This window comes from Mercenaria mercenaria, chromosome 3 (genome assembly GCF_021730395.1).
Source record: "Mercenaria mercenaria strain notata chromosome 3, MADL_Memer_1, whole genome shotgun sequence".
Lineage (NCBI taxonomy): Eukaryota > Metazoa > Mollusca > Bivalvia > Venerida > Veneridae > Mercenaria > Mercenaria mercenaria.
Genome location: NC_069363.1, coordinates 31,625,351 through 31,639,514, shown reverse-complemented (window position 1 = coordinate 31,639,514; position 14,164 = coordinate 31,625,351). Strand labels below are relative to the sequence as shown.

The 14,164-nt window shown below is 36.4% G+C and overlaps 1 protein-coding gene across 2 annotated transcripts in view; it reads left to right on the top strand.

The window, feature by feature from the left end:
* Positions 1 to 11,492, top strand: part of LOC123525166 (coiled-coil domain-containing protein 78-like) — a 37,843-nt gene extending 26,351 nt beyond the window's left edge. For both annotated transcript variants that reach the window (XM_053538117.1, XM_053538116.1), the window contains 8 exons: positions 1,924 to 2,012; positions 4,350 to 4,428; positions 5,049 to 5,174; positions 5,686 to 5,882; positions 6,457 to 6,631; positions 7,431 to 7,468; positions 9,458 to 9,631; positions 9,977 to 11,492. In XM_053538117.1, the coding sequence (XP_053394092.1) occupies positions 1,924 to 2,012; positions 4,350 to 4,428; positions 5,049 to 5,174; positions 5,686 to 5,882; positions 6,457 to 6,631; positions 7,431 to 7,468; positions 9,458 to 9,631; positions 9,977 to 10,079 (981 nt within the window). In that variant the 3' untranslated portion in view covers positions 10,080 to 11,492. The remainder of the gene's footprint in view (positions 1 to 1,923; positions 2,013 to 4,349; positions 4,429 to 5,048; positions 5,175 to 5,685; positions 5,883 to 6,456; positions 6,632 to 7,430; positions 7,469 to 9,457; positions 9,632 to 9,976) is intronic.
* Positions 11,493 to 14,164: the final 2,672 nt, after the last annotated feature.

Genomic DNA, 14,164 nt, shown 5'->3' with positions numbered 1-14,164 from the left:
ATGACCCAATTTATAGTAAACACTTACATCCGGGACTTTGAAAATCGGGCATAACACCACTATACTGTTTTCATCGTTTTTCCAGGTGGACAGGACCCATGCTCGCCCAGTGGTATATTTTTAAAAGAAAACCATTTATGTATTAAATGACATGATAAACATTTAGTCTAATCTATCAGTATTCTCAAAAACATATTCACTTCCACAAAAAGCATGGTAGTTATACAATAGAAGTTATCAAAACTTATTTACTGTAAAAACTAATGATGCAGCATTCTTGCCTAGAATTTATAGGTAGGATGCAGACGAATCACAAAATTGCATCAACAACATATTTTTAATTACATTTAAATAAACTAGATGTGAAAGATGACGGTAAAATTGTCTGTAATTGTTTTTGCCCTGGAAGCAGCATTTCGAAAACAATTTTGACAGCCCGGAGTCGACGAATATTTGCTGATATAAAATCATTATTTGGTCTGATAGTTTGAAAATAAACAGCATAAAAAGTTCATACTATGTGTAACGTTTAATTTTGCAACAGCTTTTAACCAGTGTTTTTGAAAATATTTATTTTAAGTCATGTTTCTTTTTGGCCACTTTCACTTTTGGTTTCACTTTCACTTTTATTTTCGTCTGTTATCGACCTTGACCGGAACCGGAAACTCTTCAAAAGTGAGGACAGAAAGTGGGACACAATGGGTACAAAAAATAAACAACACATGTGATAAAAGTTTGCATCTTTATTACACAATCTGGCATCAAAATAAAAAGTGGGCGAGCATGTGCCTGGGCGAGCATAGGTCCAGTGACTCTATATTATGTCCCTTTGATGTTTATGCTCTCCATGTTCAAGAAGAGTTACATTTCCTTGATCACAAAATTTTCGTTAACATGAAAATATTAAATGCTCATAAGTCCGCTCTTCTGGTTAAAATATTGTCTATATTTCTGTTTTTGAGAAATATATGGACATTTGTCTTCATTTCAAAGCTTTTTAACTTCAAACCTATGATTTGAAAAACTTAGGTACTATCTCTACCTGCCATCTACTGATGCGGGAGGCATATAGTGATTGTCCTGTCTGTCCGTCCATTCGTTCGTTCATCAGTCCGTCCGTACGAGGTTAACCAAATGGGATCGTTTCGTCTAGCATCAATACCCCTTACTAGAATGAATTGATACTAATACAGATGTAACCTGTGACCATTCCTCATCTTCAAACATCACCTGATACTAATGCAGATATAACCTGTGACCATTCCTCATCTTCAAACATCACCTGATACTAATGCAGATGTAACCTGTGACCATTCCTCATCTTCAGACATCACCTGACCTTAGTTTGACCTTGACCTTGACCTCACTTTGGACTTAGGTTGCTTTATATGGGCCATCTCTTGGTTAACCAAATGGGACTGTTTCGTCTAGCATCAATACCGCTTACAAGAATGAATTGATACTAATACAGATGTAACCTGTGACCATTCCTTATCTTCAAACATCACCTGACCTCAGTTTGACCTTGACCTTGACCTCATTTTGGACTTAGGTTGCTTTATATGGGCCATCTCTTGGTTAACCAAATGGGACCGTTGCGTCTAGCATCAATACCTCTTGCAAGAATGAATTGATACTAATACAGATGTAACCTGTGACCATTCCTCATCTTCAAACATCACCTGACCTCAGTTTGACCTTGTCCTCATTTTGGACTTAGGTTGCTTTGTATCGACAAGTATGCCAGCGGGGCCATCAAGCGTTTATTGAACACAGCTCCTTGTTTTTTGCTGCTTTTCTTTTTTGCCCCAGTCAGTTAGATTCTACCCGCTGGATATGTTCCAGATCAGGAACCAGGAAGCTGGCTGTACATTTGTAAATACAGTTTGGAAACAATAAATGGCACTGCTTTTATATTAACAGTTATTTGCCAACAAGAAAAGATATGAAAGTGAGTTGGAACGGCTGCGTCGGGAACACGGAGATGAACATGGGAAAATGTCACAGCATGTGTATGTATTAGTTCAAACAATATGCTGATTTCAGTATTCTTCATGATTTCCAAAGTGTTTTAGACTGGACAGTTAAATTGGAAAGAAACTATTTCAAGTAAAATCAGAATTTTTCTAATGAAACTTAGTACAAATGTACACATTTTTTTTTGTCAGAAACACTTTAAAACAGCATGCCTTCAGATTTACTGTGATATGTTCTAAGCAACAGAAACTTTTGCAAATGTCAGTTATTGTAAACATACAGCAGAAACAATGTGATTCAATGAATTTAAGACAGTATATGCTTTTCAAGAAATACTAATCTTGCCTGTGAAATGTGTTTGAAAGTTCTTTACTCTGTAAGTTACTAGGTACAGCCAGATTAAATACTTGTATTTTAGCAGTACTTTGATGCTAACAACAAAAATTAAATTTGTGCTATTTCTATTTATTATGTCGACATATTTACCTGTTTTAAATTTTTTTTAGCTCACCTGTCACAAAGTGACAAGGTGAGCTTTTGTGATCGCGCGGTGTCCGTCGTCCGTCGTCCGTCCGTGCGTGCGTCCGTCCGTAAACTTTTGCTTGTGACCACTCTAGAGGTCACATTTTTCATGGGATCTTTATGAAAGTTTGTCAGAATGTTCATCTTGATAATATCTAGGTCAAGTTCGAAACTGGGTCATGTGCCATCAAAAACTAGGTCAGTAGGTCTAAAATTAGAAAAACCTTGTTACCTCTCTAGAGTCCATATATTTCACAAGATCTTCATGAAACTTGGTCAGAATGTTCATCTTGATGATATCTAGGTCAAGTTCGAAACTGGGTCACGTGCCATCAAAAACTAGGTCAGTAGGTCTAAAAATAGAAAAACCTTGTGACCTCTCTAGAGGCCATATATTTCACAAGATCTTCATGAAAATTGCTCAGAACGTTCACCTTGATAATATCTAGGTCAAGTTCGAAACTGGGTCACATGCCTTCAAAAACTAGGTCAGTAGGTCAAATAATAGAAAAACCTTGTGACCTCTCTAGAGACCATATTTTTCATGGGATCTGTATGAAAGTTGGTCTGAATGTTCATCTTGATGATATCTAGGTCAAGTTCGAAACTGGGTCATGTGCGGTCAAAAACTAGGTCATTAGGTCTAAAAATAGAAAAACCTTGTGACCTCTCTAGAGGCCATATATTTCATGAGATCTTCATGAAAATTGCTCAGAATGTTCACCTTGATGATATCTAGGTCCAGTTCGAAAGTGGGTCACGTGCCTTCAAAAACTAGGTCAGTAGGTCAAATAATAGAAAAACCTTGTGACCTCTCTAGAGGCCATATTTTTGATGGGATCTGTATGAAAATTGGTCTGAATGTTCACCTTGATGATATCTAGGTCAAGTTTGAAAGTGGGCCACGTGCCATCAAAAACTAGGTCAGTAGGTCAAATAATAGAAAAACCTTGTGACCTCTCTAAAGGCCATATTTTTCATGGGATCTGTATGAAAATTGGTCTGAATGTTCATCTTGATGATATCTAGGTCAAGTTTGAAAGTGGGTCACGTGCCATCAAAAACTAGGTCAGTAGGTCAAATAATAGAAAAACCTTGTGACCTCTCTAACTGCCATATTTTTCATGGGATCTGTATGAAAATTGGTCTGAATGTTCATCTTGATGATATCTAGGTCAAGTTCGAAAGAGGTTCATGTGCGGTCAAAAACTAGGTCATTAGGTCTAAAAATAGAAAAACCTTGTGACCTCTCTAGAGACCATACTTGTGAATGGATATCCATAAAAATTGGTCAGAATGTTCACCTTGATGATATCTAGGTCAAGTTTGAAACTGGGTCATGTGCCTTAAAAAACTAGGTCAGTAGGTCAGATAATAAAAAAACCTTTTGACCTCTCTAGAGGCCATACTTTTCATGGGATCTGTATGAAAGTTAGTCTGAATGTTCATCTTGATGATATCTAGTTTAAGTTTGAAACTGGGTCAACTGCGGTCAAAAACTAGGTCAGTAGGTCTAAAATTATTAAAATCTTTTGACCTCTCTAGAGACCATATTTTTCAATGGATCTTCATGAAAATTGGTCAGAATTTTTATCTTGATAATATCTAGGTCAAGTTCAAAACTGGGTCACATGAGCTCAAAAACTAGGTCACTGTCAAATAATAGAAAAAACAATGTCATACTCAAAACTGGGTCATGTGGGAAGAGGTGAGCGATTCAGGACCATCATGGTCCTCTTGTTTATATATTTTGACCTGTATGTGTGGTGGGATTCAGCTTTAATCATTGTTTTGTTCTCTACTGAACCTCGTGTCGAATGTGTTATATACATGTATAATGGTGTTTACAGGACTGACCTGCAGAGAGAATTACAAGATGCTAGAAACCTGGCCAGAGAGAGACAACAGAAGATATCAGAAATTAATGCTGTAAGCTAACATTGTTGTTATCACTGTACATTTTATGTAATTTTATAAAGGACAGTGAAAAAATGTCATATTATCTTTGCTAGCAGTTCATGATTAGCATTTCACTAACTGAAGAACAATTGGTGCTCACAGTTGCATTGCTGTTATGATATGTATGTATGTGTGTATATGTATGTATATGTGTATATGTGTTTGTGTATGATTGTAAGCTTATTTATAGTTGATACTGTTAACCCATATGGATGACTCTGTAGGAAGTCATTAGTAATTTTGTTGAAGGATAGTGCAAGATAAAGAAGATGCTTAAATTCCAGAAGCTTCTCTGATTCTTTAGCATGCCAGATGTAAAGCACCCATACACAGGACTCTTATGTAAATGTTATGAATTTTAGTTATAGGAGCAGGGGCTTAAACTTACGACCCCTTGTTTCATATTCAGACAGTGTTACCACTGTGTCTGCTCTCTGTTGTTATATTGAAGTTATTGAATTCTTATAAATCTGAAGTTACTCTATAGTTGAGTGGAACAATTATTTAGATCAGAGCCCTTTATCTGGTCAAGTTATGTTGAAGGTTAGTATTTCTACACAGTTTCAGGCCCTGATTGTTTTATATTTCAGGCCCTGATCATGGCTCGTAGTGACAAGGAGCAGCTGGAAGTACAGGTGAATCGACTGCAGCATAAATGTAAAGATCTTGGAGAGGATTTCAGAATGAGGCTGATCAAATATGTGGAGGATATCTCTGTAAGTCGAAATTATAAATTTATATCTAGTATATATTGTCATTTGCAATGACTTACCATACATGAACCACTAAAATGCTATATTGATGTTCTTAAGAATTTCAAAAATTGTGAAAGTAGACAAAAATAAAGCTGCTGCACATGCCAGGTACACATTTAATTTGTTGCTTTTGACTTTTTGATTACTTTAAAATTAGAAATTTTTCAGTGGATTTATTTCATGCTATATTCGCTAGCTGTCATTCACAAAATTAAGTGCTTATAAAAATGCTACTAATATTTTTATATCTAGCCCTGTCTGTATCACAAATTGATCAGATGTTGTAAATATTTTACCATGTGAACCAGTTCCAATTTTAGATAAAGTGAACTTTTTAGTATGCCGGTTGAGAGGCTTAAAGTAGAAAGAAATTTCCAATGTAGATACAATCATTGCTAATAAGTGATGAGAAATATTTGTTGCCAATTCCTTATTTCTGTGTTGTACATTGTAAGGTTCTGCTGTGTTACAGGATTATATGGACGGTGGTGGTGGTGTTCCTGATGCTAAACGTGAGAAGAAAATGAAGGTCTACGTAGATAACATGCTTAAAGATATAACAATGTCTCACAAAGATCGGGAAGATCAGCTTAGCCATGCTGCACAGCAGTACCGGGAACAGAAGAGAAAGTTTGCTCATAAATATGAGGAATTACTTGTGGCTTACAGGTAGGTCAAAAAGTTTGCAAAAAAATTGTAGTATTTAAACATTGTCTTTATCAAGAGTGGCTGGTTTTGCAAATTCACAAACGTTAAAATGTGAAATAGATATCATTAGTGTGAAATGTGTGTCTAAAGTGTTATAGCAAGTTTGGTTGTTTCCATACATTTTGTTTGCTGACACTAATGTATTTTAGTTTCCACTATTGTCATTAATCTCACATTATTGTAGTTTAGCTTACACAGTTGTAGTTGTAATTTATGCTATTTAGTAGTTTAACTAACACTGTTAAAGTTCAGTTTGTATTTTAGTGTACACTTTTTAGTTTAGCTTTATCATACATGTATTTCAGCTTACACTGTTATTGTTTTAGCTGACACTATAGTATTTGAGCTTGATTATGAAGGAAATAGAATCTTCAATGAACAAGATGTACTTCGCTTCCTATGAGGTCTTTATTGTTTAGAAAGTACAGTTATGACACTAGCCTGGTTTGAACCAGCTAACTCAGGGGCATATACCATTGCCCTCATATTGTGTCATTTCTTTCTTATGTAAATATGTTTTATCTCCAATTTTTAGAAATTTGCGTCTGACATGTGAACAGAGGGGAATAGATCCAATAGACCTTGGTCCAGATGAGCACAAACTAAGTATGTCAGATTCTGATATAACAACAAACCACCTCAAGGAAATAAACAGACTGAAATCAGAGAGAGATGAAATACGGGATCAGCTTAACTCTATGAAAAATAAGGTGATTCAAAATGAACTTTTTACATTGTTTTAACCCTTTACTCCATGAAAGTGCCTCTCGTTGCTTTTTACTTGATGAATACAATGTCTATTTCACTAGAGCTGTTTCTCTGTCATTATACAAGCAGGAAAACAAGTTTACTTTTTTTAATGCATGATATTGAAAACCAATATTTATCCAGTTTTTGTGTAGTTTGTCATTTTTCATAGAATTAGAAAAATCTTAGTGTGGATTTGCTTGAGTTACAGTTTTAGTGTATATTAACCTCAATATATCTCAGGTTGAGGGTTTATATCTTGGTAGGAATTCAAAAATACAACAGTTATCAAAGAATATAGGAAACTTCAGTCCATACCCCGGCTTACAGACTGGGTGACAAAGTCTCATGTATTTTATGTTTTATTTTACAGAATAAAGTGGAGTTGTAACATATTCATAAATGGTATTTTGCATATGTTAATGACCCTCTTGGCTGTATACGATGGCACTGATCATTATAATACTATGAACCATATGATGTCATATTGAATAGAGTGAAATACGTAAATTAACCCTTACCATGCTGGACACGATTGATTCTGCCTTTGCGACCAGTGCAGATCAAGATCAGCCTGCACATCCATGCAGTCTGATCATGATCTGCACTGTCCGCCATTCTGTCAGTTTCTTTTTGGTATGCACCGCTTTTAACAGTTAATGGTGCTGTCCAAATTGAAAGATGGACAAGTTCATTATAGAAATTTAGCAGGGTAAGGATTAAGTATTCTATATATGGTGAATTTATATTTTATATTTCCAGTATGGTCTGACAGAAGACTTTAAAGAGATAAGTTTAAGGTGAGTGTACTAGGTATGTATACCAGTATAAGGTGAGTGTACTAGGTCTGTATACCAGTATAAGGCGAGTGTACTAGGTCTGCATACCAGTACTAGGTCTGTATACCAGTATAAGGTGAGTGTACTAGGTCTGTATACCAGTATAAGGCGAGTGTACTAGGTCTGCATACCAGTATAAGGCGAGTGTACTAGGTCTGTAGAGATAAGTATAAGGCGAGTGTACTAGGTCTGTATACCAGTATAAGGCAAGTGTACTAGGTCTGTATACCAGTATAAGGCGAGTGTACTAGGTCTGCAGAGATAAGTATAAGGTGAGTGTACTAGGTCTGTAGAGATAAGTATAAGGCGAGTGTACTAGGTCTGTATACCAGTATAAGGCGAGTGTACTAGGTCTGCATACCAGTATAAGGCTAGTGTACTGGGTCTGTAGAGATAAGTATAAGGCGAGTGTACTAGGTCTGTAAACCAGTATAAGGTGAGTGTACTAGGTCTGTATACCAGTATAAGGCAAGTGTACTAGGTCTGCATACCAGTATAAGGAGAGTGTACTAGGTCTGTAGAGATAAGTATAAGGTGAGTGTACTAGGTCTGTAGAGATAAGTATAAGGCGAGTGTACTAGGTCTGTATACCAGTATAAGGCAAGTGTACTAGGTCTGCATACCAGTATAAGGCGAGTGTACTAGGTCTGCAGAGATAAGTATAAGGTGAGTGTACTAGGTCTGTAGAGATAAGTATAAGGTGACTGTACTAGGTCTGCATACCAGTATAAGGCGAGTGTACTAGGTCTGTATACCAGTATAAGGCGAGTGTACTAGGTCTGCATACCAGTATAAGGCGAGTGTACTAGGTCTGTAGAGATAAGTATAAGGTGAGTGTACTAGGTCTGTAGAGATAAGTATAAGGTGACTGTACTAGGTCTGCATACCAGTATAAGGCGAGTGTACTAGGTCTTCATACCAGTATAAGGTGAGTGTACTAGGTCTGCATACCAGTATAAGGTGAGTGTACTAGGTCTGTATATCAGTATAAGGTGAGTGTACTATGTCTGCATACCAGTATAAGGTGAGTGTACTAGGTCTATATACCAGTATAAGGTGAGTGTACTAGGTCTCTATACCAGTATAAGGTGAGTGTACTAGGTATGTATATCAGTATAAGGTGAGTGTACTAGGTCTGCATACCAGTATAAGGAGAGTGTACTAGGTCTGTATATCAGTGTAAGGCAAGTGTACTATGTCTGCATACCAGTATAAGGTGAGTGTACTAGGTCTGTACATCAGTATAAGGCGAGTGTACTAGGTCTATATACCAGTATAAGGTGAGTGTACTTGGTATGTATATCAGTATAAGGTGAGTGTACTAGGTCTGTTTATCAGTATAAGGTGAGTGTACTAGGTCTATATACCAGTATAAAATGAGTGCACTAGGTCTGTATATCAGTATAAGGCGAGTGTACTAGGTCTGCATACCAGTATAAGGCGAGTGTACTAGGTCTGCATACCAGTATAAGGCGAGTGTACTAGGTCTGTATACCAGTTTACTTTGGCTTAATTCTATTAAGTAGTCTTTTCTTGGACCTTCAGAAGAAAGAATAAAATATTTTTGTGGTCTTGAAATATCAGTCATATAATTTTGCCAATTATTTTCAAAGCAGATTTATTGGCTAGTACAATTTAGTATTCCAGTTTATATTAAAAGTTAACACTAACCACAGGCGCTTGAAGCTCTGTCAATAAATATATGCATTACCATATCCCACCCACCTAATATACTATGAAATAGTACTCAGGATCTCTTTCAGAGATCTATGATCTCTTTAAGAGATCTAACCTGCACATATATTTCATTGATAGAGCCTCAGACACCTGTGCACTAACTAACAATTGCCAGTTTCTTTAGTATTTTATAGAAACAAGTTTTAAAGTAAAGTAGTCTATTGGTTATGGAATTCAGACAAAACTGATATAATTTTTGATATTTGTAATTAGACCTGGGGAGAAGCCAGCCGAGACCTGGGCTCAGTTAAGGAAGCAGTTACGGGAGTTTACATTGAACACTCAACGTCAGCTAGAAGACGAGCGTACAAAACTGCTCAGTGAAAATGAGGTGCTAAAGGAACAACTTAAAGAAAGCCAGGATTATATAGACAGCCATCTTGCAAAGTAAGGACATTTGTTTGTATAGAGGTTGATGTCGTTTTTGTACTTGTTCTTAACAAGTAGTTCACAACTTGCTTACATGAAATGTTGACGGAGAGTAAATTACTTCTGATGTAGTGCCTTTGGTCAAATCAAGAGTGAAACGTTCGACCCTTTTTGAGAAAAAATAAACTAACAGCATCTTGATTTTTACTCAAAAGTGATTTTATAGATACCTCTATTAGAAAGTTCTATATGTTGCCAGCAGCTTTATTTAAATATCCTTGAAAGAGGATTCTTTTTTAATATATTTTTGGTTTACAATTATATTAACATAAAATTTCATTTTTTACCATAAATCTTTTCCAGGTATAAGCAGGAAATAATAAAGTTGAGGAAAATGCTGGGATACGATGAAGACGGAATGGTCATTACGGACAGAAGTGGAAAGTCAAGGTCACGAAGATACTGAGGTCAAGGTCATTCTGACATTATAGTTTTTGTCCTTGATAATAGAGACTGTGATAAAACAGAAATGATAGCAGTTCTTGACAAAACAATGTCTTCCTTATTACTCTGCACTGACACAAATATGCAATAAACATTTGTTATACTTAGATGAGCTTTCACAGAGTCACAGTAGAAGAGATGAAGGATATTCCAGGTTAAACATTATTCATTGCACCTCATCATCGTATTTCATTACATGTTTTTCAGTGAATTATTTTTGTGTGATAGAGAAATGTATCTGGTTAGTTTATAGATGTTTACTGGTAACGTGGACCAAGAGGGTAAAATTTGGTTAAAACTGATAAAAAAATTTGTTTGTTTAGTGTGCAAGATCAAAATATCTTTACACCATATCGTACATTTTCACTTGTGACTACAACACTCCTGAAAGTATTGCATCTGATTTTCTTTTGGTGATAAATACTTCCGTCTTTCACTGAAACAATCAAATATTCCTTAAATATTTCTTTATAGTCTGTGTTCATTGTTCTATACCTTTTTACAGACAGTAAGTTTAATGCATATTCAAAGTTTATTTTTGATATGTAATGGAAAGAAATATTTACTTAAAGGATGTTTCACCTTCTTTCATTCCTGTTGTTAACTTAAGTATTGCCTTTTTTGGTGCTGGAATCTTTCCACTAGGCCATAACATAAACGTGCTTAAAACTTTGAATCATTTACTTCAAATATATATAAAGTTATTTCCTTTTGTTACAGAACAGTTCCAAATGTTACTGAGAAGTCTGATATAATATATAAACAAATATTTCATGAAGAGTGTTAAACAGTTCTAAATACTTGCTCCCTAATGGTTTGAATATTGGATAATTTGAATTTTCCGTAAGAGTGTAAGAGAACTTCAGCCTTGTAGCCAATAGATTACTAGGTTAAGCTAACAGTGTTGTTAACCATGTTCAGGAATCTGGAGACCAGTCTGCAAGCTGCCATCTGATTGGTTGTTTCTGAGCACGTTTAAAATTGACCAATGGTGTGACTGGTCTCCTAACTCAGATTTATAACCTCAGGTGCAGGTGCTGTATTTTGTCCTGAATATGAAATTTAGAATTCAACTTTTGACAGCCAAATATTTAGTTTGCAAAATTCATTCATAGCCATACATGTACTGTAAACAGCTGAAATTTAGCACATGCTTACGAGCTTTATTCTTGCAGAGTTCCATTAAAATCAGCTCATGTTTTACTTACATATAACATTGGTTGTATTCTTTGCCGTCACTGCAGCCATAAAAGCATGTTTGCATGGTAGTCTATGTTACACTGTCCGTCCATATGCTTCTAGTGCAATTACATTTATATATATTTATGTGCTTAATGTGCACTATTAGATTTGCAAAATAAATGTTACAAGAATATTTACTTCTTAGTTTTTGTTTTATATCTTAAATCAGTTCTGCACAACACTGCAAAGATACACAGATATAACATGTATTTGAAAGAAAATTGTGCTAGTATATATATATATATATATATATATATATATATAGTAGAGAGAATTTATACGAACTAAATCACCACCACAATATACCAGACCAATTACGGCAAAGTGCCTAGCAGTACAAACGAACTCGCACGTGCCACATATATATAACAAACTGGAAAGCTAGTCACCAGTCGGACTTCCATCAACCACTACCTAAAATCAGGATTGTTTCTTATTACAGCATTTTACGAGCTCTGTTAATAGTTATAGCTCACCTGAGCACAAAGTGCTCATGATGAGGTATTTGACTGGTCATTGTCCTGCGTCCGTTGTCAGTCTTGCGTCATCCGTCAACATTTGCCTTGCAAACATTCTAGAGGCCACAGTTGTGACCCAATCTTTATGAAACTTGGTCAGAATGTTTGTCTTGATGTTTGAATCTGGGTCACATGGGGTCAAAAACTAGGTCATCTGGTCAATCAAAGGAAAAGCTTGATAACACTAGAGGCCACATTTATGACCCTATCTTCTTGAAACTTGATGATCTTTAGCCCAAGTTTGAATCTGGATCATCTGGGGTCAAACACTAGGTCAGCTGTTAAAATCAAAGAAAAACCTTGTGCATGCAATAGGGGCTACATTTTTCATTTGATGTGCATGAAACTTGGTCAGAACGTTTGTCTGCATGAAGTCTCAGGTGAGTTTTTATCTGGGTTATGCAGGGTCAAAAACTAGGTCACCAGGTCTGATAAGCTTGTTTACACCCTAGGGGTCACATTTTTTGATTCTATCTTCATAAATCTTGGTCAGAATGTTTGCTATCATGAAGTCTTGGATGATTTCAAATCTGAGTCATGTGGGGTCAGAAACTAGGGCACTAGGTCAAATCAAAGGAAAAGCTTGTATACACTCTAGAAGCCACTTTTTTGCTCCAATCTTCCCAAAACTTTGTCAGAATGTTTGTTTTCATGAAGTTTTAGACGAGTTCGAATCTGGGTCATGTGGGATAAATCACTAGGTCACATCAAAGAAAATGCTTCTTTACACTCAAGAGGCCACGTTTTGTGGTCCAATTTTAAAGAAAATTGGTCGGAATATTTGTCTCCATGAAATCACTAGGTAAAACATGTATACACTGTTATGGTGTGTTACTCAGGTGTGCAACCTAGGGCCATCTTGTTTTAATTACTTCAGTTGTTGCCCCAGTAACAGGAGGCTTTTAAAAAGGGAGCATTTTATAACATAATTGACGATAACAAGATAATGTGTGTGAGACTAAGAGATGTAGCACAAAAGTCGAGATCACATATAGGTAAAAGATTTGTCATTTTTATTTTCTGGTCTTAAAATTTTTATGCCCCCGAAGGGAGGCATATAGTTTTTGAACCGTCTGTTTGTCTGTCAGTCTGTCCGCAATTTTCGTGTCCGGTCCATATCTTTGTCATCGATGGATGGATTTTCAAATAACTTGGCATGAATGTGTACCACAGTAAGACGACGTGCAGTGCGCAAGACCCAGGTCCGTAGCTCAAAGGTCAAGGTCACACTTAGACGTTAAAGGATAGTGCATTGATGGGCGTGTCCGGTCCATATCTTTGTCATCGATGGATGGATTTTCAAATAACTTGGCATGAATGTGTACCACAGTAAGACGACGTGCAGTGCGCAAGACCCAGGTCCGTAGCTCAAAGGTCAAGGTCACACTTAGACGTTAAAGGATAGTGCATTGATGGGCGTGTCCGGTCCATATCTTTGTCATCGATGGATGGATTTTCAAATAACTTGGCATGAATGTGTACCACAATAAGACGACGTGTCACACGCAAGACCCAGGTCCATAGCTCAAAGGTCAAGGTCACACTAGACGTTCAAGATCATTTTTCATGATAGTGCATTGATGGGCATGTCCGGTCCATATCTTTGTCATTCATGCATGGATTTTAAAATAACTATGCATGAATGTGTGACACAGTAAGACGATGTGTCGCGTGCAAGACCCAGGTCCGTAGGTAAAAGGTCCTTAACTCTAACATCGGCCATAACTATTCATTCAAAGTGCCATCGGGGGCATGTGTCATCCTACGGAGACAGCTCTTGTTTTATGATGGACAGATATTCAAATAACCCGGCACATTCATCAGAACAGTCCATAACTTATGTATGCATGGTTGGATATTCAAACAATTTAACAGAACTTTCACCAAAAATAGACACGTCAGGTGGAAGATGGACTAAAATCCATTAGATCAAATAAAGTACATTATTGTCTTGCTAACATCTTTGCACATTGATGGATATTCAAATAACTTTGCATAACAAAATACAAGGTTTACTCTTATGTGACTTTACCGTTTCTCACAGGATACACAACGAAGAATCCGTGTCCTTTGGACACATTTCTAGTTTAATGTCAGCTTACCATAATACAAGATCCTAAGCTGTCCTTTGATGATTTCCCATACAGCAAGTGTACAAAGCCTAGGTAACTACATTTCCTTGCAGTCTTGCTTCATTTTTGTTGAGCCCGCTTGCGGTGAGCTCGACTTAGTCGCCACTCAATGTACGGACAGATGTTTTTTTTCAATACAACACAAGAAGTCTTGG